The sequence below is a fragment of the Python bivittatus genome, unplaced genomic scaffold, assembly GCF_059951505.1.
Source record: "Python bivittatus isolate LINGU-HERP-01145 unplaced genomic scaffold, Pbiv_v1 ctg000080_np1212, whole genome shotgun sequence".
Classification (NCBI taxonomy): domain Eukaryota; kingdom Metazoa; phylum Chordata; class Lepidosauria; order Squamata; family Pythonidae; genus Python; species Python bivittatus.
The window spans coordinates 43,204,382-43,228,094 of NW_028277035.1; the positions used below are offsets into that span (position 1 = coordinate 43,204,382).

Below are 23,713 nucleotides of genomic sequence, written 5' to 3' on the forward strand. Positions count from 1 at the left end.
CTGTAGATATAATCTCATTTTTTCTCAGAATTGGAAAAAAAACCCTAGTTTACTGTTAGCTAGTCCATCCTTACAAATTGGGACTGATACTGCATTTCAAAAGTGGTAACATAGACAAAATTGGACTCATACTGAGCTGGCATATTTGATTGTACTTATTATTAAAACAACCCTGTCAATAATTTGGATTTTGATATTTTACATGGTTCCAGATATTTTTATGTGTAGTTACATATTATGTACAGCACCATATTATACAGATTATCTATTATGGTCACAAGCATTTTTTTTTATGATTTTGCATTATATGTGCATACACACACATGCATATGCATGCACACACACATATTGTTACTACTGTCAGCCCAAATTAATCCACTGTAGAATGAAGACATCTTCACTGAAGGTCGTGGACCATTATCTATCATGCTTACCTGGTGCAGATTGGTGGATAGAAGCTAGGGCTGAGAGAGAGAATGACTGGCCCAAAGTCACCCATCCATACCTAAGGGGGGACTGGATCTATCTACCTACTTACCTACCTACCTTTGAAAAAGAAAATGATGAGGCTGAGAGAAAGTGATTTGCTGTGATCATAGAAAGAGGGGAAGAGGAAAGAAGGAAGGCACTGGGAAACTTGGAAGTGGGGAGTGCTGGAGGGATGTGCCACAGGTTTGGGACATTAACAAAGAAGAGGGAGGGAAGACATGGAGAAGATCTAGAATGAGACAGACTGGTTGAATTTACTATACAGGTAGTCCTCATTTAACATCCACTGGTTCAGCGACTGAAGTTATGACGGCACTGAACAAGGGGTACTTACAATGGGTCCTCACTGTTGTAGCCATCACAGCATCCCCACAGTCATGTGATTGCAATTTGGGGACTTGGCAGCTGGCTCACAATTACAACATTGCAGCATCCCACGGTCATGTGATTGCCATTTGTGACCGCCACTGCCAGCTTCTGACAAGCAAAATCAATGGGGAAGCTGCCAGCAGGTTGCAAATGGTGATCATGTGACTGTGGGACGCTGCCACCGTACGGGATTCACCTAATGACAGCAACTAGGACTGCTGGAACTTCCCTCATAGTCCACACAGTCACCTGATGTTGCACCTTACGACTGTATCACTTAGTGACAGAGTTCCCAGTCCCAGTTACCAATGGTAAGCAAAGACTACCTGTATTGGGACATTGGCAGTGGTTGAGGGGAGGAAATAAAGGGAAAGGAAAGTGCTTGAGGAAGTAGGCCAGCCTATGGGATATGTTGCACTGGAACAGCAGCATCTGATTGGAGGCAGGAAAGAGAATAATAGAATAATAGGATTGGAAGGGATCTTAGAGGTCTTCTAATTCAATCCCCTGCCCAGGGCAGAAATCCTCATACCAGTCTAGGCAAATGGCTATCCAACCTTTGCTTGAAAACCTCTAATGATGGAGCAGTCATGACTCCAGGAAGCAGACTGTTTTACTGCTTAATAGATCTCACAGCCACTAAATTCCTCCTTATTTTGTGTTTGGCTCTCCCTCTGTCAAGCCTCCACCCACTAGTTCCTGTCCTTTCTATGGGAGCTATAGAGAATATATGCATACTTTTCCCCCTGCTGTCATGTCTCCCCTTAGCCTTCTCTTTTTACCTTAAACATACTCAGTTCCTTTAACTGTTCTTCATAGGATTTAGCCTCCAATCTCTTTGCCATCTTTTCCACTGTTCTGTGAACTCGTTCCTCAACATCTTTCTTGTACTGCATTGAGACAATATTCCAGGTTCAGTCTGATCCATGGAGCATAGAATTGGAACTATTCAGTTATTTTCTGGTCTTGATATTATACCTGTATTGATGCAGCCCAAGATTGCATTGACTCTTTTGGCAGCTGCAGCACACTGCTGGCTCATACTTAATCCATGCTCTGCCAAGGTGCCCAGTTCCTTCCCACAATTATGACTGCTGAGCCAGGTACCACTAATCTTGTACTTTGTAGGAGGAAAAACATGTTAGTCTATGATGGCAAAAAAAAGGAGTCTGGTAGGACCTTTTCCAACTAACAAAATTTATTAAGATGCACAAACTTTCGTGAACTGCAGCTCATTTCATCAAATGCATAGAGTGGCTAGACTAATGTAGGATGAGGTGAGGGATGGGGGGATGGGAAAGATAGGTTACCTGCATCTGCAGCTTACAAAAGTTTATGCCTTTTAATAAAATGTGTTAGTTGGAAAAGGTGCTATTAGACTTCTGCTATTTTGTACTGGTGCATCTGGTTCTTCCTACCTAAGTGCACAACCCTTTGTTTCTTGTGCTTGAACTGCGTTTTGGGGAAATAGGGGCTAGGGTTCAAGTCTAATATTAGCCTTTTGATCCTTGAAGCTGTCTTCTGAGATGTTAGCAGTCTCCTTCAGCTTTGTCATCTGCAGATTTGCTAAACATCTGTTCTATCCCCTCAACTGAGTCATTTATGAAAAGTTTGAAGAGCACTGGGAGGATTGGGGATAGGCAGTCTAGTGAGATATACTGTCCTGGGACTTCTTTGGGGAAAGAGAGGGCAGTGCATGCCAGCTTTGACCTTTCCTCCTTTCCCTCAGCCAGCAGCGTTGATGTCTTTAACTTTTTACCCACTCTTCCTCCACCCTCCCAGCAGAACAATTTCTGCTCAGAATAACCCTGTTTTGTTCTGTGCTGTTCATGGAACAATGCACGCGTAGAATGTATTCATACCCCTGTTGAATTTCTGTTGAAGTAAATTGTTACTATAAGCTTTCACATGGCCATAGAATTGGTTAGCACTTACTTCTGGGTAACTTTCTCAACTCCCATCATAGTGCACATCTGTCTTTAGGTAGAGATAGATTAATGATATCATTCTCTAGGCTTACAAGATTTGGCCTTTAAAAATGTCATCTAGCCTTTCAGATTTTACAGCACAATTAATCTAAGCCAGAAGTTGTACCATGGAACAGACCCTTTTTATTCTTTCCCAGTCCACTGGAATGTAAAGAGGCTTAGGAGCTATCTAACTCTCCAAAAACTCAACAAGATGAGACCAAATTTGGTGTGGTGGGAGAAATCAGCCAAAAAAAAAAAAAAGATTGAGTAGAACATGGTCTGAGTCTGCCTAGGAACTGCAGAGAAAAATATTCTAGAAAAAAATCTCCCAACATTTTCCAGTGGGAAACACAATCAGACAGTGCTTGGAATCCTGCTGATTCCTCCATTCTAAGCCCCCTCTCCTTCTCCAAACCAGTCTTGCAACTCAGTGGAGCTTATGCAACCTACCTTGTGTTTCTTGATGCACAGGCATGCTCACACCATGAGGAGAAATCAAAAACACACATATGCACAGGTAACACATATACACACACTTCTATTTGTCCTTGGGGGAAAAGTATGTGCGCTCCCAGCCCCCATGTTACTTCATTACATAGAAGAAAATAGGGACATCTCCTATGGCCATTACTAGTAAAGGAGTTGAAGGACTTCCAGAAGCCATGTTCTGCATGCTTTCCCTATCTTTTTTATAGTACAACACTATAATATATTTAAACTATAGACCAGCTGAATTTGTTGGTGACAAGTTTTTGATATAGAGCATCATATTAAGCAATCTTTAAACTATAGTGCTAATCTAGGGATGTGGGACCAAATGAAGAGGTCTGAATGATATCCAGAATCACTCACTATGGAAGAGGAAAAAACCACCAGCACCATTTATCATCATGTACAGCTCTCAGCTAAAGCCTCAGAGAATAGAACCCATCCTGAAAAGATAATTTTCTTTTTAACTGTGTTGCTTAGATATTTCACTCCTAATCTGATGCAATTACTGACCAGCAACTAGGGATCACCTAAAGAACATTCAGGAAGCCTGCATGATATTCCTTCAGGATATTAACAGTGTATAGAATAAACAAAATTCTTCTCATATATATTTTTACACTATTTCTGTTATACTTTTTTTATCATTGATGACTGGAGAGTAATCACAGCCCACACTGATTGGATTAATTGATTTGGATTCAGGATGTGTTAGCATTATGAACAGCAGCATCATATGCCTGTTGCTGCCTTTTATATTACATGAACTTTGGGCCTCATTTGTTTAAAAAAAAAGATTCTGAGTATTCAGAATGTCTATCTGATTTGATGACCATGCTATATCCCTGAAAACAAAGGCTGTGATCTATGAAAATATATGGTGTAATTAGGCTTTTACACTACCTTCCTACCTGTCTTCCAAAGAGCTTAAAAATTTTGCTGCCTTCCATCCTGCTTCATGCTCACTGTAGTCTTATGAAGTAGGTTAGGCTGATAGGAGAGTAGCTGACTAAAATGTATTCAGTAAGTTTCATAATGGCTTTTGCTTTTAACTCGAATTTTCTCAACAGTAGGCCAATTTTTTAATCAAGGCACTGTGACTTTGAGGTACTAAATTATTTTTGTTTTTTGTGGGAGCAGAATAAATAGCATATTATCCAAATCTTGTTTTTAATAACACAAACAATATTTTGCTTCAGCCATACCTCTTTTTAGTATCAGCTCTCCCTCAGAATGACTGTCCTGTTAATATATTCCTTCTAAACCGGCAGTTTGCCAGCCTCCCTTAAGTCCAAGAAAAATGTCTTTCTCGAAAAGCAATTTTTGCCTCAGGTTGAAAAACTTGGCAAGCAGAGCAAAGCTGAGCTTGTACAAGAAATTGTTTCTAAGTCATCTCTGTTGAATTGAGTTTGCTGAGCAATCCCTCAAGAAATGCTTCACTTACTCTAATTAACTTACCAAGAAAATTAAACTTAGAGGGGAAGTCCTCAAATCCTTTGGGAGTCTTTGTGGATTGTTATTCTCCAGTAAGCCATGTTTCAATCTTTGTCAAAGATATCAAGGAGGGGCACAGATAAGTTAGTATACAAGCAGTTACTCCAAGCAGAAGAGCTCAGTTACTGTGAGTTATTTCCCATCTGAATCGTCTTTTTCTATTCTTGGCATTAAATCTAAACTAGAATCGATCATGTAATGTGATTTAGTTGTTGCTATCATCTTACTGGAAAGTTCTATAGTGATTGTCATCTTTGTATTTTGCTGTTTTCTTTGGATTTTTCTTTTGAAAAGTTAATTGAACAATGGATGCTTTAATGAATGGAAAGTACATTAAGAAGTTAAATGTCGTAACTGATCTAAGCATACATCCTTGCTCTACAGATAAAATAGGGAAGAAAGGAAACAGGGCCTGGTTTTGTGACAAAGAAAAAAACCTTAGATTTTTAGATTTAGATTTTTCTTTAAATGATCAATTCAGCACTTAGAAGTAAAAGCTTTCTTTAACAAGTAGAACCCCTCCCCAACAAATCCTACATACTGTAGTAGTATAAAGGAACAACTAGTTGCTCAGTTTTTAGAAGTTGTTTGCTATTCCAGATACTCTGAAGAATGAGCAAATTTTGCTTAGGCCTCTGAGCTGATTTTATTTCTCAGGGTCTCTCTCCACTACTGAATTAAAGCACTACCCACCTTTCCTTGAGTTAACACAAAATAATGCAGAAAAAATTTACTGTCCCTAATTCCAGTCCCTGTCTTCCTTCTATTATGTCTGTTAAATAGTCTTTCCTGATTTGTGAACATGCTACTTGTTTATAGACAGGATTATTGGTTTTTCCCTCTGGCTATGCAACTGTCTACCTTTAGCATATCACCAGTGAGCAGGAAAGATATCCACCAATCAGAGCACTGTAGAAGACATCAGATGAATCTCACTTCAGGACTCTGTATATCTTTTCTGATGATTTTCTGCTCTTCTCCCCATCCTACACACTTGGTATCTCCCACACTAGAATAATGTGAAAGAAAGAAACATATAGGGAAAATCAGGGCAGTAATCTCCCCAAAGAAGAAAAAGGCAGCCTCTGCCATGATAGTGCAATTAGCTAGGTTCTCCTGGAGGAGTTGGGAAAGTGGCAAATAAGTACTTTCTCTCACTTTAGGGTCAGTGCAGTGAGAAAAAGCAGGACTGCTGCACCTTAAGACAAAGATGTGTTCTAGAAATAATGAAAAATGCCTCTTGCTCTTCCCCAAGTGAAATAGTAGAGGTGAGCTTTACTTTCTTCTAACCTGGAGAGAAATTGGGGTTGAAAATGGAAGTGTATGGGAAGGTAACAGATGTGAAAGGAAAAAAAGTCCTGATGGAGAGAAGTAATTGAAAAGGAGGCTGGCTAGTGACTAGAGAGGAAATCTTCCCAATTCTCCCTGACTGCTTCCAAGATAATGAATGGCATGGCGTTCCGGATTTTATGCCTTGGCGCTATAGTGTTGGAAGATGAGGAAAATACTTTTGTACCGATACAGGTAATTATTCTTGAAGCTGCCTTACTTAAAAACTAGGCATGAGATAAAGCCAGTATAATGGGAATGGAGGACTGGGATTCCTGTTGACAGGGCATGATTGGGTTGTAGTTAATTGGGACCTTGAAGAACTCAGCAGTGTCTTCTTTTCTGCAAATTAACATGGGGGAATGATGCCACGTGGACCAGTTCATTGAGCTTTGCCAGCTGTTAACTACAGAATGCGTACCCAGTTTCAGTAAAACAAAGAACATTTTTAATGAAAGCTAAATAGAATAATGGGAACATACTGCAAAGTAAAATGAAAAAATTAAGCACATTTTTAAACCTGTCATGATTATTAAATTTGTAATTATTCTTCAACTAGACTAATTCTGCCTGGATAAATGTCTAATAAATTTATCTTGATAGCATAATCAATTCTTAAATGCCTGATAAGTGGTTTTCTTCTGAAATCTTGCCAAGAAAACTGCAGGGACACAAGGAGAGCCAGTTTAGTTAAGGCATCGGGCTAGAAACCAGGAGACTGTGCGTTCTAGTCCCATCTTAGGCACGAAGCCAGCTGGGTGACCTTGGGTTAGTCACTCTCTCTCCTAGGAAGGAGGCAATGGCAAATCATTTCTGAAATCTTGCCAAGAAAACTGTAGGGACTTGTCCAGGCAGTCTCCAGGAATCAATGCTGACTTGAAGGCATGCACACACAAACACACACTGCAAAATAAAATGAAAAAACACATTTTTAACCTGTCATGATTTCTGTTAAATATGTAATTATTCTTCAACTTGACTGATTCTGTCTGGATATATGTCTAATGCATTTATCTTGACAGCACAATTAACTCTTAAATGCCTGATAAGCAGCTCTATCAGCAATGCTATGTTTGCAGAGGGAAAGATTGGAGGTCTCAAACTTTGTCTCCCAGAAATGCTCGTATATTCCCCCTGATTCTGCCTTCCTGCCTTGGGGTAGCTGCTTGGTAATTACTGCTGCCACCACCTGTCTTTCAGGGTTATGTGTTTACCTGGTGTCTTGTCTCCAACCCCCAACCCTGTTGTGTGAGATCTCCCAGTCTGTGTGCTTAATGGGCAAGTAAAAGAACAAGAAGCTGAGTAAAAATGAAATAAATGCAATAGTGTCACCTGAACTTGTAGCATGAAATGTATGACTGGGGAGATCAGCCTCTCCTTTTGGAGATAGGTCAATCTCACAAGTGATAAATATATGTTAATGCTTATTTTTAAAAGGAAAAGAAAAAAGCTAAACATTCATTGTTGATTTTAAGTAATCATATGTAAAACAGTGATGAGTGAATTAAAACTATAAGTAAAAAATCATAGAGAGTAGCTTAAAAGAATCTTTAAAGAAAATACTATAAAGGGGTTAAACAGACAACAAAAGCATAAACCATCAGAATTATTTTGAGGCTTATAAACTGAGAATTAAAAGGGTTAATCAACTGATAAATGAAGAGGAACAGACTTGTTCTTGGTACTGAGGGTGAGAAAAAGATTATACAAGATTATAATGGAAAATCGTACTAAGAGAATGTATAAAAAGAAGAAGTAAAACAATATTGAAAGAAACTACTTCAGATGCTTAAAGAAAAAATGAGGGGAATACAACAATGATGGAACTGACAGAAGCTTCAAAAAGCAGAATGTTTGAAAGGACATTTATTATTGCTTTCTCTTATCCAATAATATAGAAAAAGGAATAAACAGCTAGATGTTTTGGGATATTGAATGAAAAGGGTGAACTTAAAATTATGCAAGCGCTGGAATAAAGTATAAAACTGAGATATATAGTTAAAAATTGTATTTGATTATAAATGTTTTAAGAGATTAGACTAAAATTTATACATGGTTGGATATAGTAACATATAGATTTTAAACTAGAGACATTTTTGTTGAAACATGTAGTGAAGAATTAAGTATGTTTTGATAGTGGTTAGAACTGTAACTTTTAAGAATTGGAAGAATGAAAAAGTACCTATGCAGGAGGAAGTTATTGAAAATTATGGAATGTGCAGAGATGAGTTAAATTGAGATTTGAAATTAGAATAAGAAGATAAGTAATTTTATATGACACGGGATTTGTTTTATTAATGATTGGATGAGAAAATATAGTAATGTAATGGATTAGGAAATTTTACAATAGAAATTTGATATCAATTATTATATATATACACATATAATTGATAGATGAAAATGTACTACTAATCCTATTGAAAGTTAAAATTTCTTGTAATAAATGATTCTATAGACTAGCTATGAATGATTAATAATTGTTAATTGATAAGTACACAAGTATATTTTGAATAGATGATATGAGAATTTAAGATTATGAAAGGGGCACCAATGAGTTGGTAACTGGTTGACACACGGTATAAAATGGAAGATTTTTTTTTATGCTTTTCTATGTTCTTGTTTGTTTATGTATGTTTTGTGTTTGTTGTAAAAAATAAAAAAAATTATTAAAAAAAAAAAGCATAAACCATAAAGCATTAACCAGAGACATAAAAAAGAAATTAAATCGAGTACAGTAAGAAAAAGCTAACTTTTTCCCTATTTTTCTAGAGAATAGATTACCTTTGGAACAGATGTTATATCTGGGTCAATTGGGTTACTTGGAAAATCCTGCTTCTTGCAAATTTCAGCTTAAATGTGAGCTGAGTAGAGATGGTAAATCCCACCGGTTTCTAGTCTATCAGAGAAGGGGAGTGGAGGGCATCTACCCTTCATGAAGACATAGATTGGAGATGTCTACAATATGCCTTAGAGGGTATATATTGGGAATGTCTGAGTTCTGCCAGTTGGCAAGGGAATATTCACAGCAGAAGCAGGTCTTCCTTCTTAGTCAAGATATGTGTGTTTTCTTGCTGACTGAAAATTTTCTCCATGCTTGTCAATTTTGCCTTCACAGGGATTTGGCAATGTGGGGTTTCACTCAATGCGATACCTGCAACGCTATGGAGCATGCTGCATATGTGTTGAGGAAGTAGATGGTGCCATCTATAGCACTGATGGAATTGATTCCAGTGAGCTACAACACTATAAACAAGTATGTTGAATACATGGAGGCACTGGTGAGTTTTTTCTCTAGAAATAACCCAATGCAGATAGTCCCTAGCCTGTTTCAGCCACAGATGGACCACTAAATAGTGTAGAAAAATCTTTTCCCATCTTTCTGCTCTTGGCTTGGCTAACTGAAGTCTGTTTTTCATTCTAGGAACATGGCACCATTGTTGGCTTTCCAAAGGCTAAGAAACTTGAGGGCAGTGCTCTTGAGATACCTTGTGATATCCTTATTCCAGCTGCTATTGAGAAACAGCTCACAAAGGCAAATGCTCATCGTGTCCAAGCAAAGGTATTGTTTATAGAGGGGTTTTTTTATTGCATAAAAAAATTAAGTATTTGTTTCCAGTAAGAAAAAAATCTGGGGGCTGGTTTACTGGAGTGGTAAAAAAAATTATTGAGTTCATACTGGATACCTCAATGAGGAAGTCAACTCAGTGAGCAGTGGCTATGAAAAATAGTAAATTCGCTGTTATGGATCAGTAGGAAAGGGTCTAAAAATAAAAGTGGGAACATTTAATTGTCCTTATAGAAATATTTGCTGTCTACTTATATAGCACTATGTATTCTTCTGATTATCACATTTTAAAAAGGATATAACTGTTGTAAAAATGCATGGGGTAGCCAAAGTGATGAGAAGGATCAAGCACTTGCATTATGAGAAAAAACCTGAATGTTACAGATGTTTTAGCTTAGGAAAAAAGCAACTGAAGAAGGATGTGATCAAAGTGTGTAAAATCACTGATGTCAGGTTCAACCCAAGAACAGCAACGAAGCAATCCAGTACAGTTCAGTTCCTTTATTAGCTCGCACCTAATAGACAAAATCTCACCAGACTAAACCTATGCTAAAGCAACTAGTGGCTATAACCCATGAGACTCTAGGGAGGGGCCAGCCTCATCCTCTTCGTCTTCCCCCACACTTGCTGCGGACTGAGGAGGCGCTTGCCCTGGAATGTCTCTCCCCCCTCCTGACAACCTTGAAGTTCCATTCCAGAATCTTCCCCGCTCATGCCATCCATTATACTCATGACCTAGAGAAAGTAGATAGGGAGACATTTTTCTCATCTGAAAACACTAGGAACTAAGATTTGCCAACCAAGCTAATTGGCAGGAGATTTAGAAAAGACAAAATAAAGAACTACTTCATACAATTAACTTGTGGAATTTGTCACCAGAAGATGTTCTGATGGTCACCCAAGTTAAACGGAATTAAATACTGTACGTTCATGGAGAACAAAACTGCTCAAAGCTATAAGTCTGAAGTTTCAGTGTTCCTAACAGGTTGGTGATTCCTTGCCTCTATAATGTCAGTTACAGGGAACAAGGATTGGCCAAAATTAAGATGGGACTTGACCTGATTTAGCAGGTCTATTCTTAGTTCTTACAGCCTCAAGAGAAAAAGTAATATAACTGTTAAAAAAAAACTTGTGGCAAACTAACACATGTATTATAACATATATTTTTTGGCCTACTTGGGGTTTATACGAGATTAGGTAGAGATCACCAGACAGTTATACTGGATACTGTTTACAGTTGGTCAGGTACTGCTAGGGGTAGAATTGGAAATCCATGGCTTTTTAAAAATTAAACTTGGTATGAGAATATTTATTTATTTAAACAATTGTATGTATGTGTGTTGGGCTCTTCAGCTTTGAGGGTAAGGAACAGTTAAAATGTCTTGCAGGGGTCAGAGTTTTTCTTGTTTTTGCATCTGTCTATAATTTGCAACATCATAATAGTAACAGAAGGAAGGTTATGCTGCCAAATCCACATTAGAAAATCAATTGTAATGTGGAAACTAAATATCCAGTTATTGGTTATGGGACTCTTTATTCTCTGCTATGTTATAGAACAAATGTGATAACAAATCAGAACTGGTGAATGTGTGCTCTCAAAATTATAGAAGTCATCTGTAATCCATCATGATTTCCCTAATTTGAAAGCAGCTCTGGAATCATAATGGAGCAAGTATTCTCCATGAGACCTCTCCATTTCAAGTACGGTCTTTGAATGCAGTCTTCATTATTTTATCAGTTTCTTCAGAGTTTTTGTTGAACTTCAGTACACTGGGAAAGAATAACCAGCTTCCTATAACTGAACAGACAAGAATTATGCTTGAATAATATGTGACGGTCTCATTTCAATATTTTTTACAACAATGCTTTGCCAGAGCATCTATTCAAAGTTGGTGTTTTAGCTAAGATTATTCTGATTTAATCCTTTATCTTTTTGTGCCTCACAGATTATTGCTGAGGGTGCCAATGGCCCCACAACTCCAGATGCTCATGACATCTTTTTGCAGAGAAAAATCCTTGTACTTCCGGTATGTTTGGCTCCAGTGATGCCCATGCTTTGCTGCTTGGGCCTCTAGCTAATCTGCTACTGTTGGGCATTCCCTGTCTTGCAGTGCCTTGCAAAACTCGACAATCTTTTGTGATGCAGTTAAACAATGAAGCATGACTGAATTTTACAACACGCAGAGTTGAAAATACATAGAACAGTTTAACAGAAATTGAATGTACAAGCCTACTTACATCATTTTTGAATAGATTTTTGGATGTTACCTCTGCTTGCATATTAATTCCTGATTCTGAATTTGCCAGCAAAGTGAGGTTAAGTAATGAGTTGATGGCTTTATTTTATTACTTTTATTTTCCTGTTGTATTTTTTATATAAATTAGCCCAAACATGTACTGTAAAATTAAAGCCATGTCCATAATATCATGACCTTGTTCTGTGCAATATACATATTTGTAATCCATTGGACTGAAATAAAGAATATGTATATCCTCTAGTGCCAGGGCTGAGGTGGTACACTGTGCTGCTCCCTTTATTACTGTAGTTTCTCTAAATAGTTTTTAAAGAAAAATACTTTTTCTAAACAAATGAGTTTCTGAATTAGCTTCCTCTAACCTAGACTGGATTAATAGTACAGCATTTCTCAGATTTTCAGTGAAAAAACATGTAAAAAGGTGTGACTAAGTAGATGTCATATGAACTTCAAAAAGTTTTAACCAAACCCCTCACTTAGGCTCTCCAGTAATTTGCTAATGATAAGGTTATCCTAGATTCGTTACAGAGCTTCGTCATAGTTGGTAGAATACAGGACTTCTGGTGAGAAGATGGTGACAGGGCGGCTGTAATTACAGCTCGGAGAAAAAACTGCAGCGTGGATAGCCAGTGATCCTGCAGAGTCGAAAAGATGACAGAGAGCGCTGCCGGCAAAGAAATCTCAGCGGCTCCCGAAGGCAGGCGAGACCATCGCTTTCACTTTCATGAAATTGTTCAGCCAGGGAGCTAGGAGGTAAAATCGGCGGAGACTGTGTTTGCAGCCCGGTTGTTTGGGCTTGAGTCGTTGCCTTTCTCATTTCTATTGAAAAGCCACTTCTAAATAACTACAGAGGAAAAGAAAGGAAAGAGACTTTCTAAACAGAAGAGTGAATTGCACACTTCTAAGGCGGAATCAATGTTTCAAGACCAAGCTGGAAAAGGACTTATTTAATTAATTATTGTATATCGCCATATTGTTTAGAAAACTTATTAGAGTATGTTAAGCTATTAGGCTGTGTATAGACTATAGATAAGAATAGATATAGAAATATTCTTTGTTGAAATTGTATAGATATATTGTATAAATATAGAAATATAGTAAAATAGAAAAATAGAAAAAATGAACACAAGGAACCAGAATAGGAGGCTGTCGGAAGTGGGAGGAGAAAGAGATTAGCTGAGAGCCATGTTTGAAGATTTCACAAAAAAAACAGTTCAAAGTATTACACAGAACTTAATGTAGCTATTAGAAGTTAAAATAGACGGGTTGGAAAAAAGATTAGAACAAGGCTGGAAAGGATGGAAAGAGGAATGAAAGAAGAAATTCAATGTATAAGAGAAAGAGTTGAGAAATTAGAATTAGATAAAGATAATGACCCCTTCATGGATCACTGCCTTGTTGTGGCGAAGGGGCTTGCGTAACTCAGTGAAGCCATGAGCTACGCCGTGCAGGGCCACCCAAGACAGACAGGTCATGACAGAGAGTTCTGACAAAATGTGGTCCACTGGAGAAGGAAATGGCAACCCACTCCAGTATCTTTGCCAAGAAAACCCCATGGACAATGTTAAAGGGCTAAAAGATATGACGCCGGAAGATGAGCTCCTCAGGTCGGAAGGTGACCAATATGCTACTGGGGAAGAGCAGAGGGCAATTCCAAGTAGCTCCAGAAAGAGTGAAGCGGCTGGGCCAAAGCCGAAAGGACGTTCAGCTGTGGATGTATCTGGAAGCGAAAAGAAGGTCCGATGCTGTAAAGAACAATATTGTATAGGTACCTGGAATGTAAGATCTATGAACCAAGGCAAGCTGGATGTGGTCAAACATGAGATGACAAGATTGAACATCGACATCTTGGGAATCAGCGAACTGAAATGGACGGGAATGGGTGAATTTAATTCGGGTGACCATTATATCTACTACTGTGGGCAAGAAACCCTTAGAAGAAATGGAGTTGCACTCATAGTCAATAAGAGAGTGGGAAAGGCAGTAATGGGGTACAACCTCAAAAACGACAGAATGATCTCAGTGCGTATCTAAGGCAAACCATTCAATATCACAGTAATCCAAGTCTATGCCCCAACCACTGATGCCAAAGAAGCTGACGTTGACCACTTCTATGAAGACCTACAACACCTTCTAGAACTAGCACCAAAAAAAGATGTCCTTTTCCTCATAGGGGATTGGAATGCTAAAGTAGGAAGTCAAGGAGTAATCGGAATAACAGGCAAGTTTGGCCTTGGAGTACAAAATGAAGCAGGGCAAAGGCTAATAGAGTTCTGTCAAGAGAACAAGCTAGTCATAGCAAACACTCTTCCAACAACACAAGAGACGACTCTACACATGGACGTCACCAGACGGTCAATACCGAAACCAGATTGATTATATACTTTGCAGCCAAAGATGGAGAAGCTCTATACAGACAGCAAAAACAAGACCAGGAGCTGACTGTGGCTCAGATCATGAGCTTCTTACTGCAAAATTTAGGTTTAAACTGAAGAATGTAGGGAAAACCACTAGACCACTCAGGTATGACTTAGATCATATTCCTTGTGAGTACACAGTGAAGGTGATGAATAGATTTAGAGGATTAGATTTGGTAGACAGAGTGCCTGAAGAACTGTGGACGGAGGTCCATAACATTGTACAGGAGGCAGCAACTAAAACCATCCCAAAGAAAAAGAAATGCAAGAAAGCAAAATGGCTGTCTGATGAGGCTTTACAAATAGCTGTGGAAAGAAGGAATGCAAAAAGCAAGGGTGAAAGGGAAAGATATGAGCAACTGAATGCAGATTTCCAGAGAATAGCAAGGAGAGATAAGAAGGCCTTTTTAAATGAACAATGCAAAGAAATCGAGGAAAACAATAGAATGGGGAAGACTAGAGATCTCTACAAGAAAATTGGAGATATGAACGGAACGTTTAGTGCAAAGATGGGCATGATAAAGGACAAAAAAGGCAGGGACCTAACAGAAGCAGAAGAGATTAAGAAGAGGTGGCAAGAATACACAGAAGAACTATACAAGAAAGATCTTAATGTCCCTGATGTCCACGCTGGTGTGATCACTGACCTTGAGCCAGACATCCTAGAGAGTGAAGTCAAGTGGGCCTTAGGAAGCATTGCTAACAACAAAGCTAGTGGAGATGACAGTATTCCAGCTGAGTTATTTAAAATACTAAAAGATGATGGTGTTAAAGTGCTGCACTCAATATGCCAGCAAGTTTGGAAAACGCAACAGTGGCCACAGGATTGGAAAAGGTCAGTTTATGTTCCAATTCCAAAGAAGGGCAATCCCAAAGAATGCTCAAACTATCGCACAATTGCACTCATTTCACATGCTAGCAAGGTTATGCTCAAAATCCTACAAGCTAGGCTTCAGCAATACATGAACCGAGAACTACCGGATGTACAAGCTGGGTTTCGAAGAGGCAGAGGAACTAGAGATCAAATCGCCAACATTCGCTGGATCATGGAGAAAGCACAAGAGTTCCAGAAAAATATCTTCTACTGCTTCATTGACTATGCAAAAGCCTTTGATTGTGTGGATCACAACAAACTGTGGCAAATTCTTAAAGAGATGGGAGTACCAGACCACCTTACCTGTCTCCTGAGAAATCTGTATGCGGGCCAAGAAGCAACAGTTAGAACCGGTCACGGAACAACCGATTGGTTCAAAATAGGGAAAGGAGTACGACAAGGCTGTATACTGTCACCCTGCTTATTTAACCTATATGCAGAGTACATCATGAGAAATGCCAGGCTGGAAGAATCACAAGCCGGAATTAAGATTGCAGGGAGAATCATCAACAACCTCAGATATGCGGACGATACCACCCTAATGGCAGAAAGCGAAGAAGAACTAAAGAGCCTCTTGATGAGGGTGAAAGAGGAGAGTGCGAAAGCTGGCTTGAAACTCAACATTAAAAAAACTAAGATCATGGCATCTGGACCCATCAATTCCTGGCAAATAGAAGGGGTAGAAATGGAAGCAGTAACAGACTTCATTTATTTGGGCTCCAAGATCACTGCAGATGGAGACTGCAGCCATGAAATTAAAAGACGCTTGCTCCTTGGGAGGAAAGCTATGGCAAGCCTAGATAGCATATTAAAAAGCAGAGACATCACCTTGCCGACAAAGATCCGCATAGTCAAAGCTATGGTTTTCCCAGTAGTAATGTATGGCTGTGAGAGCTGGACCATAAAAAAGGCTGAGCGCCGAAGAATTGATGCCTTTGAACTGTGGTGCTAGAGAAGACTCTTGAGAGTCCCCTGGACTGCTAGGAGGTCAAACCAGTCAATCTTAAAGGAAATCAACCCTGATTGCTCATTGGAAGGATCGATAATGAAGCTCAAGCTCAGATACTTTGGTCACCTAATGTGAAGAGAGATCTCTTTGGAGAAGACCCTGATGCTGGGAAAGATTGAAGGCAAAAGGAGAAGAGGACGGCAGAGGATGAGATGGTTAGATAGCATCACTGAAGCAATGAGCATGAAACTGAGCAAACTCAGGGAGGCAGTGAAGGACAGGAAGGCCTGGCGCAATATGGTTCATGGGGTCACGAAGAGTCGGACACGACTTAACAACTAAACAACAACAAAGATAATGAAGCAGATCAAGTAACATTATTAGAACTAAAAGAAAAAGAACATTGTCTCAGGATTAGGGGAGTACCAGAAAAGAATGAAGCAGAAATACAAGATACAATTGTACAAATGTTTGCAGATTTAATTGGATGGGATGAAGAAAGATTGAAGGAGGATATATAGAGAGAATGTTTAGAGTGAACTCAAAATATGCTAGTACTCACAAGAAACCAAGAGATATTATAGTTGAGTTCTCAAGAAAAAAAACAAGGGAAATGATAATACAGACCTCTTATGATAAAAAAAATTAACATTGGAGGAGAGGATGTGACGATATTTAAGGAAATTCCCCCGAGAATATTGAAAAAAAGAAAAGATTATACATTCCTCATAGAGATATGAAAAAAAAAAAATCCCATATAGGTGGGAAACACTAGAGGGAGTTACGGTGACATTTCATCAACATAGATACAAGGTGAATACAATTCCCAAGGCGGAAGAGTTTCTCAAAAAATATAGAAAAGATATGGAGGAAACAGATGAAACTAAAGATAAAAGAGGTAAAGAGACAGATAAAGAGACGAAGGGGAAATCAGTGGTTACTGAAGAACAAAATACAGCAGCAACAACCTCAAATTCTAAAAAATTTATAGCTCTCCTTTCTAATGAATGAACTAAAATGTTTGTCATGGAACATAAATGGAGTAAATGCGCCAGTTAAAAGGAAATTTTTTTTTCATTATCTAAATAAATTAAAGCAGAATATTGTATGTATTCAGGAGACCCATATCAGAAAAACAGATATTAAATATTTGACTAATAAAAGGCTAGGGAATGAATTTATAGTAGCAAATGAAAAAAATAAATGGAATAGCAATGTATGTAAAGCCTAATTTAAAGCTTAAGTTGGTAATCACTGATGAAAAAGGGAGGTATATAGCAGTGGAAATAGAAATGCAAAACTTGAAAACAATAGTGGTGGGCATATATGCTCCAAATGAGAATCAGAATCAATTTTATAAGTCTCTATTAAACCTTTTTATAGATCTTTCATATGATAATTGGATATTAATGGGGGATTGGAATGGGGTTATATCACTGTCTATTGATAGAAAATCTGAACAAAAAATAAATAATCAAGGAAAACTACCCAAATCTTTTTTTGACATTATAGACAATTTGACTATTGTAGATGCTTGGAGATATAAAAATGGCAATGTAAAAGATTATACTTTTTATTCTGATAGTTATAAATCATTCTCCAGAATAGATATGATTTGGTTAACAACAAACTTAACGAACCAAATTATAAATGCAACAATCCTCCCAAAAACTTTCTCTGACCACAATCTGGTCCAGGTAAATATAAAAATTCCCCCCAAAATATATAGATGGAGGTTAAATGAAAACCTTTTGAAAAAAAAAGTATGTGGAAAAAAGTAAACAGCAATTAAAAGAACTTTTTGAATGGAATTTAAATAATGAAGTGAATATAGCAATGGTATGGGATGCTAGCTAAGTGTATATGCAAGGTTATTATATATATTTAAATAAACATATCAAAAGAATATCACAACAAAAACTTCAGTTATTATTAGATCAGATTAAGCAAAAAGAAAAAGACCACCAAGCAAAACCATCGGACGGAGATATAAAATATCAAATAAAAATCTTGCAACAGCAACTCAATATTTTGACAACAAATGAAATCGAAAGAAATTTGAGATATATAAAACAAAGAAATTTTGAATATGGTAATAAAGCTGGAAGATGGTTAGCTTATAAATTAAGAAAGGATAGGGGGGAAAATACTATTACTAAAATCCGAGATAATGAAGAAGATTTACCTGACAGTGAAGGAATTAAAAATGCCTTTTACAAATATTATATGAATTTATATAAAAAACGGGAGGTGCCAATAAACAAGATAGAAAGTTATCTTTTGGAATGTAACTTAAAGAAACTATCAAAGGACCAAAAGATAATAGTAAATAATCCTATTACAGACCAGGAAATCATACAAGTGATTCAAAAATTGAAAACGGGCAAGGCCCCAGATCCAGATGGATTTCCGGCAGGTTATTATAAAAAATTTCAAGATCAAATTGTACCACTACTTAAAGACTTATTTAATTCAATTTTGATAGGGAATCAGATACCTAAATCGTGGACAGAGGCTAATATTGTTTTAATTCCAAAAGAAGATCAAGATTCAGAATTATGCAAAAATTATAGACCCATATCCCTTTTGAATAATGATTATAAAATATATACTTCAATCTTAACAGAAAGACTAAAAATTATATTACAAGAAATAGTTAACCATGATCAAAATGGTTTCCTACCACAGAGGTATATAAAAGATAATATAAGAACAGTTATAGATCTAATAGAATATGCACAAATACATAATGAAAAACAAATTACACTCCTATTCTTGGATGCTGAAAAGGCATTTGATAATTTAAATTGGAATTTTATGTTCAAGACATTAGAGGCAATGGATTTTGGAGAGATTTTTTTAAATGCAGTGAAAGCAATCTATACGACACAAAAAGCCAGAATAGTGATAAATGGAGACATGACACAAGAGTGTCCGATTGAAAAGGGAACAAGACAAGGTTATCCTCTATCTCCTTTACTATTTATATTAGGTTTAGAAGTATTAACAGACGGTATTAGAAAAGAAGACCACATAAAAGGGGCAAAGATAAAACAAGAAATGTACAAATTAAAAGCCTTCACCGATGATTTAGTAATTACAATGCAAAATCCACAGGAGTCCCTAGAGCATTTACTAAATATTCTATCAGAATTTAGAGACTTAGCAGGATTTAAAATAAATAATCAAAAAATGAAAATGATAAATTTAAATATGCCACAAAACAGCCAAGAACTGTTGGAACAGAAGACAGGCTTTCAAAATGTAAAAAAAGTAAGATATTTGGGAATAGAAATTTCAAAAAGAAATACTGATTTATTTCAAAACAATTATGTAAAGATATGGAATAGGATCAAACAAGATTTAGTAAAATGGGAAAACCTACATTTATCATTACTAGGAAGAATATCTACAATTAAAATGAATATATTGCCAAAACTATTATTTTTATTCCAAACTATCCCAATTTTAATTACGGATAAAACTTTCAAAACCTGGCAAAGAGACCTGTCAAAATTTATTTGGCAGGGGAGGAAATCAAAAATAAGAATTACATTATTACAAGACAGTAAAGAAAGAGGAGGTTTGGGACTGCCTGATATAAGATTGTATTATGAAGCGAGTGGTTTGCTATGGATAAAAGATTGGGTTACATTAGAAAATTGGAAATTATTAAATTTAGAAGGACATGATTTAAAATTTGGCTGGCACAGATACCTATGGTATAACAAAATTAAAATGAATAAAGCTTTTAATAATCATATTATAAGGAAGTCAATTTTTAGAATCTGGAATAAGTATAAACCTATCTTAACACCAAATATTCCGCTCTGGATCTCTCCACAAGAAGCTTTTACAAGACGGGATAATGGAGGAAATTATAAATGTTTGAGATATTCAGAACTATTAAACTTGGAAGGATTGTCATATAGATTAAAAACAAGAGAGGAATTGGAAAAGGAGGGGTACCTGTGCCACTGGTTCACATATTTTCAGTTGAAAGAACAATTCAAAATAGACATCAAAAATTATAAATTTACCAAAGAATTATCATGGTGGGACACTCAAATTAATACAAATAATGATCATATGATAGTCAAAATATATAAAATTTTATTACAAGCTAAAAGGGAAGTTCAAAATAAAGATTGTATGAAAAAATGGGAGAAAAATTTTGGCTATAATATTGAGTATGAATTGTGGGAAAAAATGTGGACCAAAGGGTTAAAATTTACATTAAATTATAATTTGAAAGAAAAATTTTATAAAATTTATCAGGTGGTACATAACCCCTGATAAATTAAATACAATGTATAACACAATATTGAATGTATATTAGAAGTGTAAAAAGGAAATTGGTACTTTATACCATATGTGGTGGACGTGTCCAAAAGTCAAAAAATATTGGGAGTCAGTACCTAAAAATAGTTGCAAAATATTGTCAATGGAAATTATTAAGAAACCTGAACTGTACCTACTCAGATTTATGGATAAAGAAATTGAGGAAAAACATGGAAATCTTCTACTACACCTGATCACCGCGGCTAGAATTGTCTATGCAGCCAAATGGAAAGAGGAAAATGTACCAACCCTAGAGGAATGGTTACTCAAATCTTTGGAAATTGCTCAAATGGCTAAATTGACTGACCAGCTAAAAGATAAAGATGTTGATGACTTTATAACAAATTGGAAACCCTTTTTTGGCTATATGGAAACGATATATTCCATACAGATGAACATTTAGAGTAACAAGTAAGAACTGTGAATAAAATAGAAACAGAGACAAGATGAAGGAACCAAGAAGAGAAGACATGTAAATAGTTAAAACTCACTGTTTAGTTAGAAGAAAACCCTGTTTTTAAAAATGTTTGTGTTTCTTTTTCTTTTTTTTTCTTTTCTCTTTTTTTTTTATTGTGGCTGTGTGGTGTTGATCTTTAGGGTTTTTTTCTTCTTTTTTCTATCTGTATTTGCTCTTCACGTTTTATGTTTGTTAAGTATTTGTGTGTGTTAAATTTTATAAGCCAATAAAGATTTATAAAATAAAAAAAAATAGTTGGTAGAATACAGGAGGAAGTACAATCCTCACTGTGCAGGAAGGCAAATAGTAAAGTCTCTCAAGGATATGAATTGGAAGTAGGCATGAATCAAGGTCCAGCAGCTTTTTCTAGCTGAGGATATATGTGAAATTTTGAGAACATGTTAGGAATATTCTTACAAAATGTCTGCTGGGAAGAGGGCAGCCTCTTCTATTCTTCTCTTTCATGATTTCCTACATGATATCTGTTTGCTTTTACTTTTTTCTGAGGAGGAGTGTATATTTATAAATACAATACTGGACTGCAATACATCATTTTTATTTTTTAAGAACGCTTGTGAGATCTGTTCCTTTTAGGCATGAAAATTACATCTGGGAATTTTGCTTTGCTTTGTAGCAAACTTCCTTTTTTCCTCCATAAATAATTTAATTATTTAAATTAAGTAGGGCCCTTGCAGATGACAAGGCACTTTGGTGCTATATTTGGGATCCCAGATTTTGTGTATTTAAAAAGAATCTAGAGTTGAGGTGGACAGCATGATGTCCGAGCTCATAGACAATACCAAATTATTTAGGACAGAGAAATCCCAAACAAATTGTTCTTCAAACTTTGTGAATTGATGAGAAAATAGCAGAAGTGACTACAGAAGCACATTTACATTGATAGAATATGAAGGCACAGTGACTAACCAGGAAAGAGTTCTTGGGGTCATAAGAAAAAGTTCACTGAAAACTTTGGCTCAGTGTGTAATGGTTGTTTAACATGGCAAAAAAAAAAAAAGTACCAAATGCATCTATTTTAATTGGAGGTGGAGGTAGGATAGTACAGTACCCTTGCTGTGCTATGGGCAGACTATATTGTATTCTATTGTCCTAGAGTGTGTTACTGAAAATACTTTGATTTTGATCAGTCAATACTAAACTAGATGTTTTAGGAGCTTTCTATAATTCATTTGATCCAAAGAAGTATTTTCAGTGGTCAATCCAGGAAATAATTTCTGTCCTAAGTACCAGTGAGTATTCAGAAGTTTACACATTGAAACATGCCATATGATACAAGTATGAATAAAACAAGAAGTCTGTAACTGGTTTCTGCCCACTGACTGACATTTGGCATTACTTCTTTTTCTGTAACTATAATCCTTATAGTTTGAGATAGTACTACTGCTTCCTTTGTTCCATAATATATTGTTTCTTCTCCTCTATTAAAGACCAGGATTCTAATGAAAATGTAATGTATTTATTTACTTACTTAGAGGCTCTGAATGGCTGACAATTCCCAATATTATGATTACCTCAAATTGTTCAGTACAGGTAGTCCTCAACTTACAACCACAATTGGGACCAGAACTTCTGTTGCTAAGTGATGTGGTCATTAAGTAAGTTGTGCCCAATTTTACCTTTTTTGCCATGGTCATTAAGCAAATCACATGTTCGTTAAGCGAATCCAGCTTCCCCCTATTGACTTTGCTTGTCAGAAGCCCCCTGGGAAGGTCACAAATGGTCATCACATGACCCCAGGATGCTGCAACTGTCATAAATGCATGTCAGTTGCCAAGCGCCTGAATTTTGATTATGTGACCACTGGGACCCTGCAAAGGTTGTAAGTGCAAGAACCGGTCATAAGTCACTTTTTTCCAGCGCCGTCATAACTTTGAATGGTTGTTAAATGAATGGTTGTAAGTCAAGGACTACCTGTACCTTGAATCACTGTTGCTAATATAAGAAGGGAAAGGGCAAATGGGCTAGGCTTCTGAAGTGTATATTATCATTCATCCACAGCACAGGAAATAAATTTCTGTGCTGCACCAAAGTTGGCTACTCTCTATCTACTGTGTTACAAGATAATCAATGTATCATAATATAGGTGCTTGAGGTCATTTTCAATGTCTGGAAGTAGAAATCAAGCAACATTATGAGTGTGTTACTTTTACATGTTTGTGCTGCTTTTCTACATGGGTTTATGAGTAGGTAGCGTCATATTCTTGCAGTTCTGTTGCTGAGAATTCACCAGGTAGCTGAAACTATTTGTTTCTTTGTGGCAGGATTTGTACATAAATGCAGGTGGTGTGACAGTTTCCTTCTTTGAATGGCTGAAGAATCTCAACCATGTCAGCTATGGGCGCCTTACCTTCAAATATGAGCGTGATTCTAACTATCATCTGCTGATGTCAGTGCAGCAAAGTCTGGAGAGAAAGTTTGGGAATAGCAATGGAGACATCCCTATTGTACCCACACCAGAATTCCAAGCTAGAATAGCAGTAAGTTGTATGTTTAATCATTTTCTTCTTCTCTGTTTCTTTGGAGCAATCTCTAGAAGAAGAATGCCTAGGGCACCCTATTTCTCAAGATAAAAGGGGAACTTCATTCCTACCTGAAACCTAATTGAATATAGCATGTCTTTCCTTTTTGTGATGGTGAAAAGTTCTTGATTAAGGTATTTTCTAAATGTTACACTGCAATTAATCTCTATAGTAT

At 36.8% G+C, this 23,713-nt stretch overlaps 1 protein-coding gene across 1 annotated transcript in view; it reads left to right on the forward strand.

Annotated features, from left to right (window-relative positions):
- Positions 1-23,713, forward strand: part of LOC103064736 (glutamate dehydrogenase, mitochondrial-like) — a 41,453-nt gene that overhangs the window by 14,706 nt on the left and 3,034 nt on the right. Inside the window, exons 7-10 of the mRNA XM_088134684.1 lie at positions 9,256-9,393; positions 9,562-9,699; positions 11,652-11,732; positions 23,281-23,496. Of these exons, the coding sequence (XP_087990810.1) occupies positions 9,256-9,393; positions 9,562-9,699; positions 11,652-11,732; positions 23,281-23,496 (573 nt within the window). The remainder of the gene's footprint in view (positions 1-9,255; positions 9,394-9,561; positions 9,700-11,651; positions 11,733-23,280; positions 23,497-23,713) is intronic.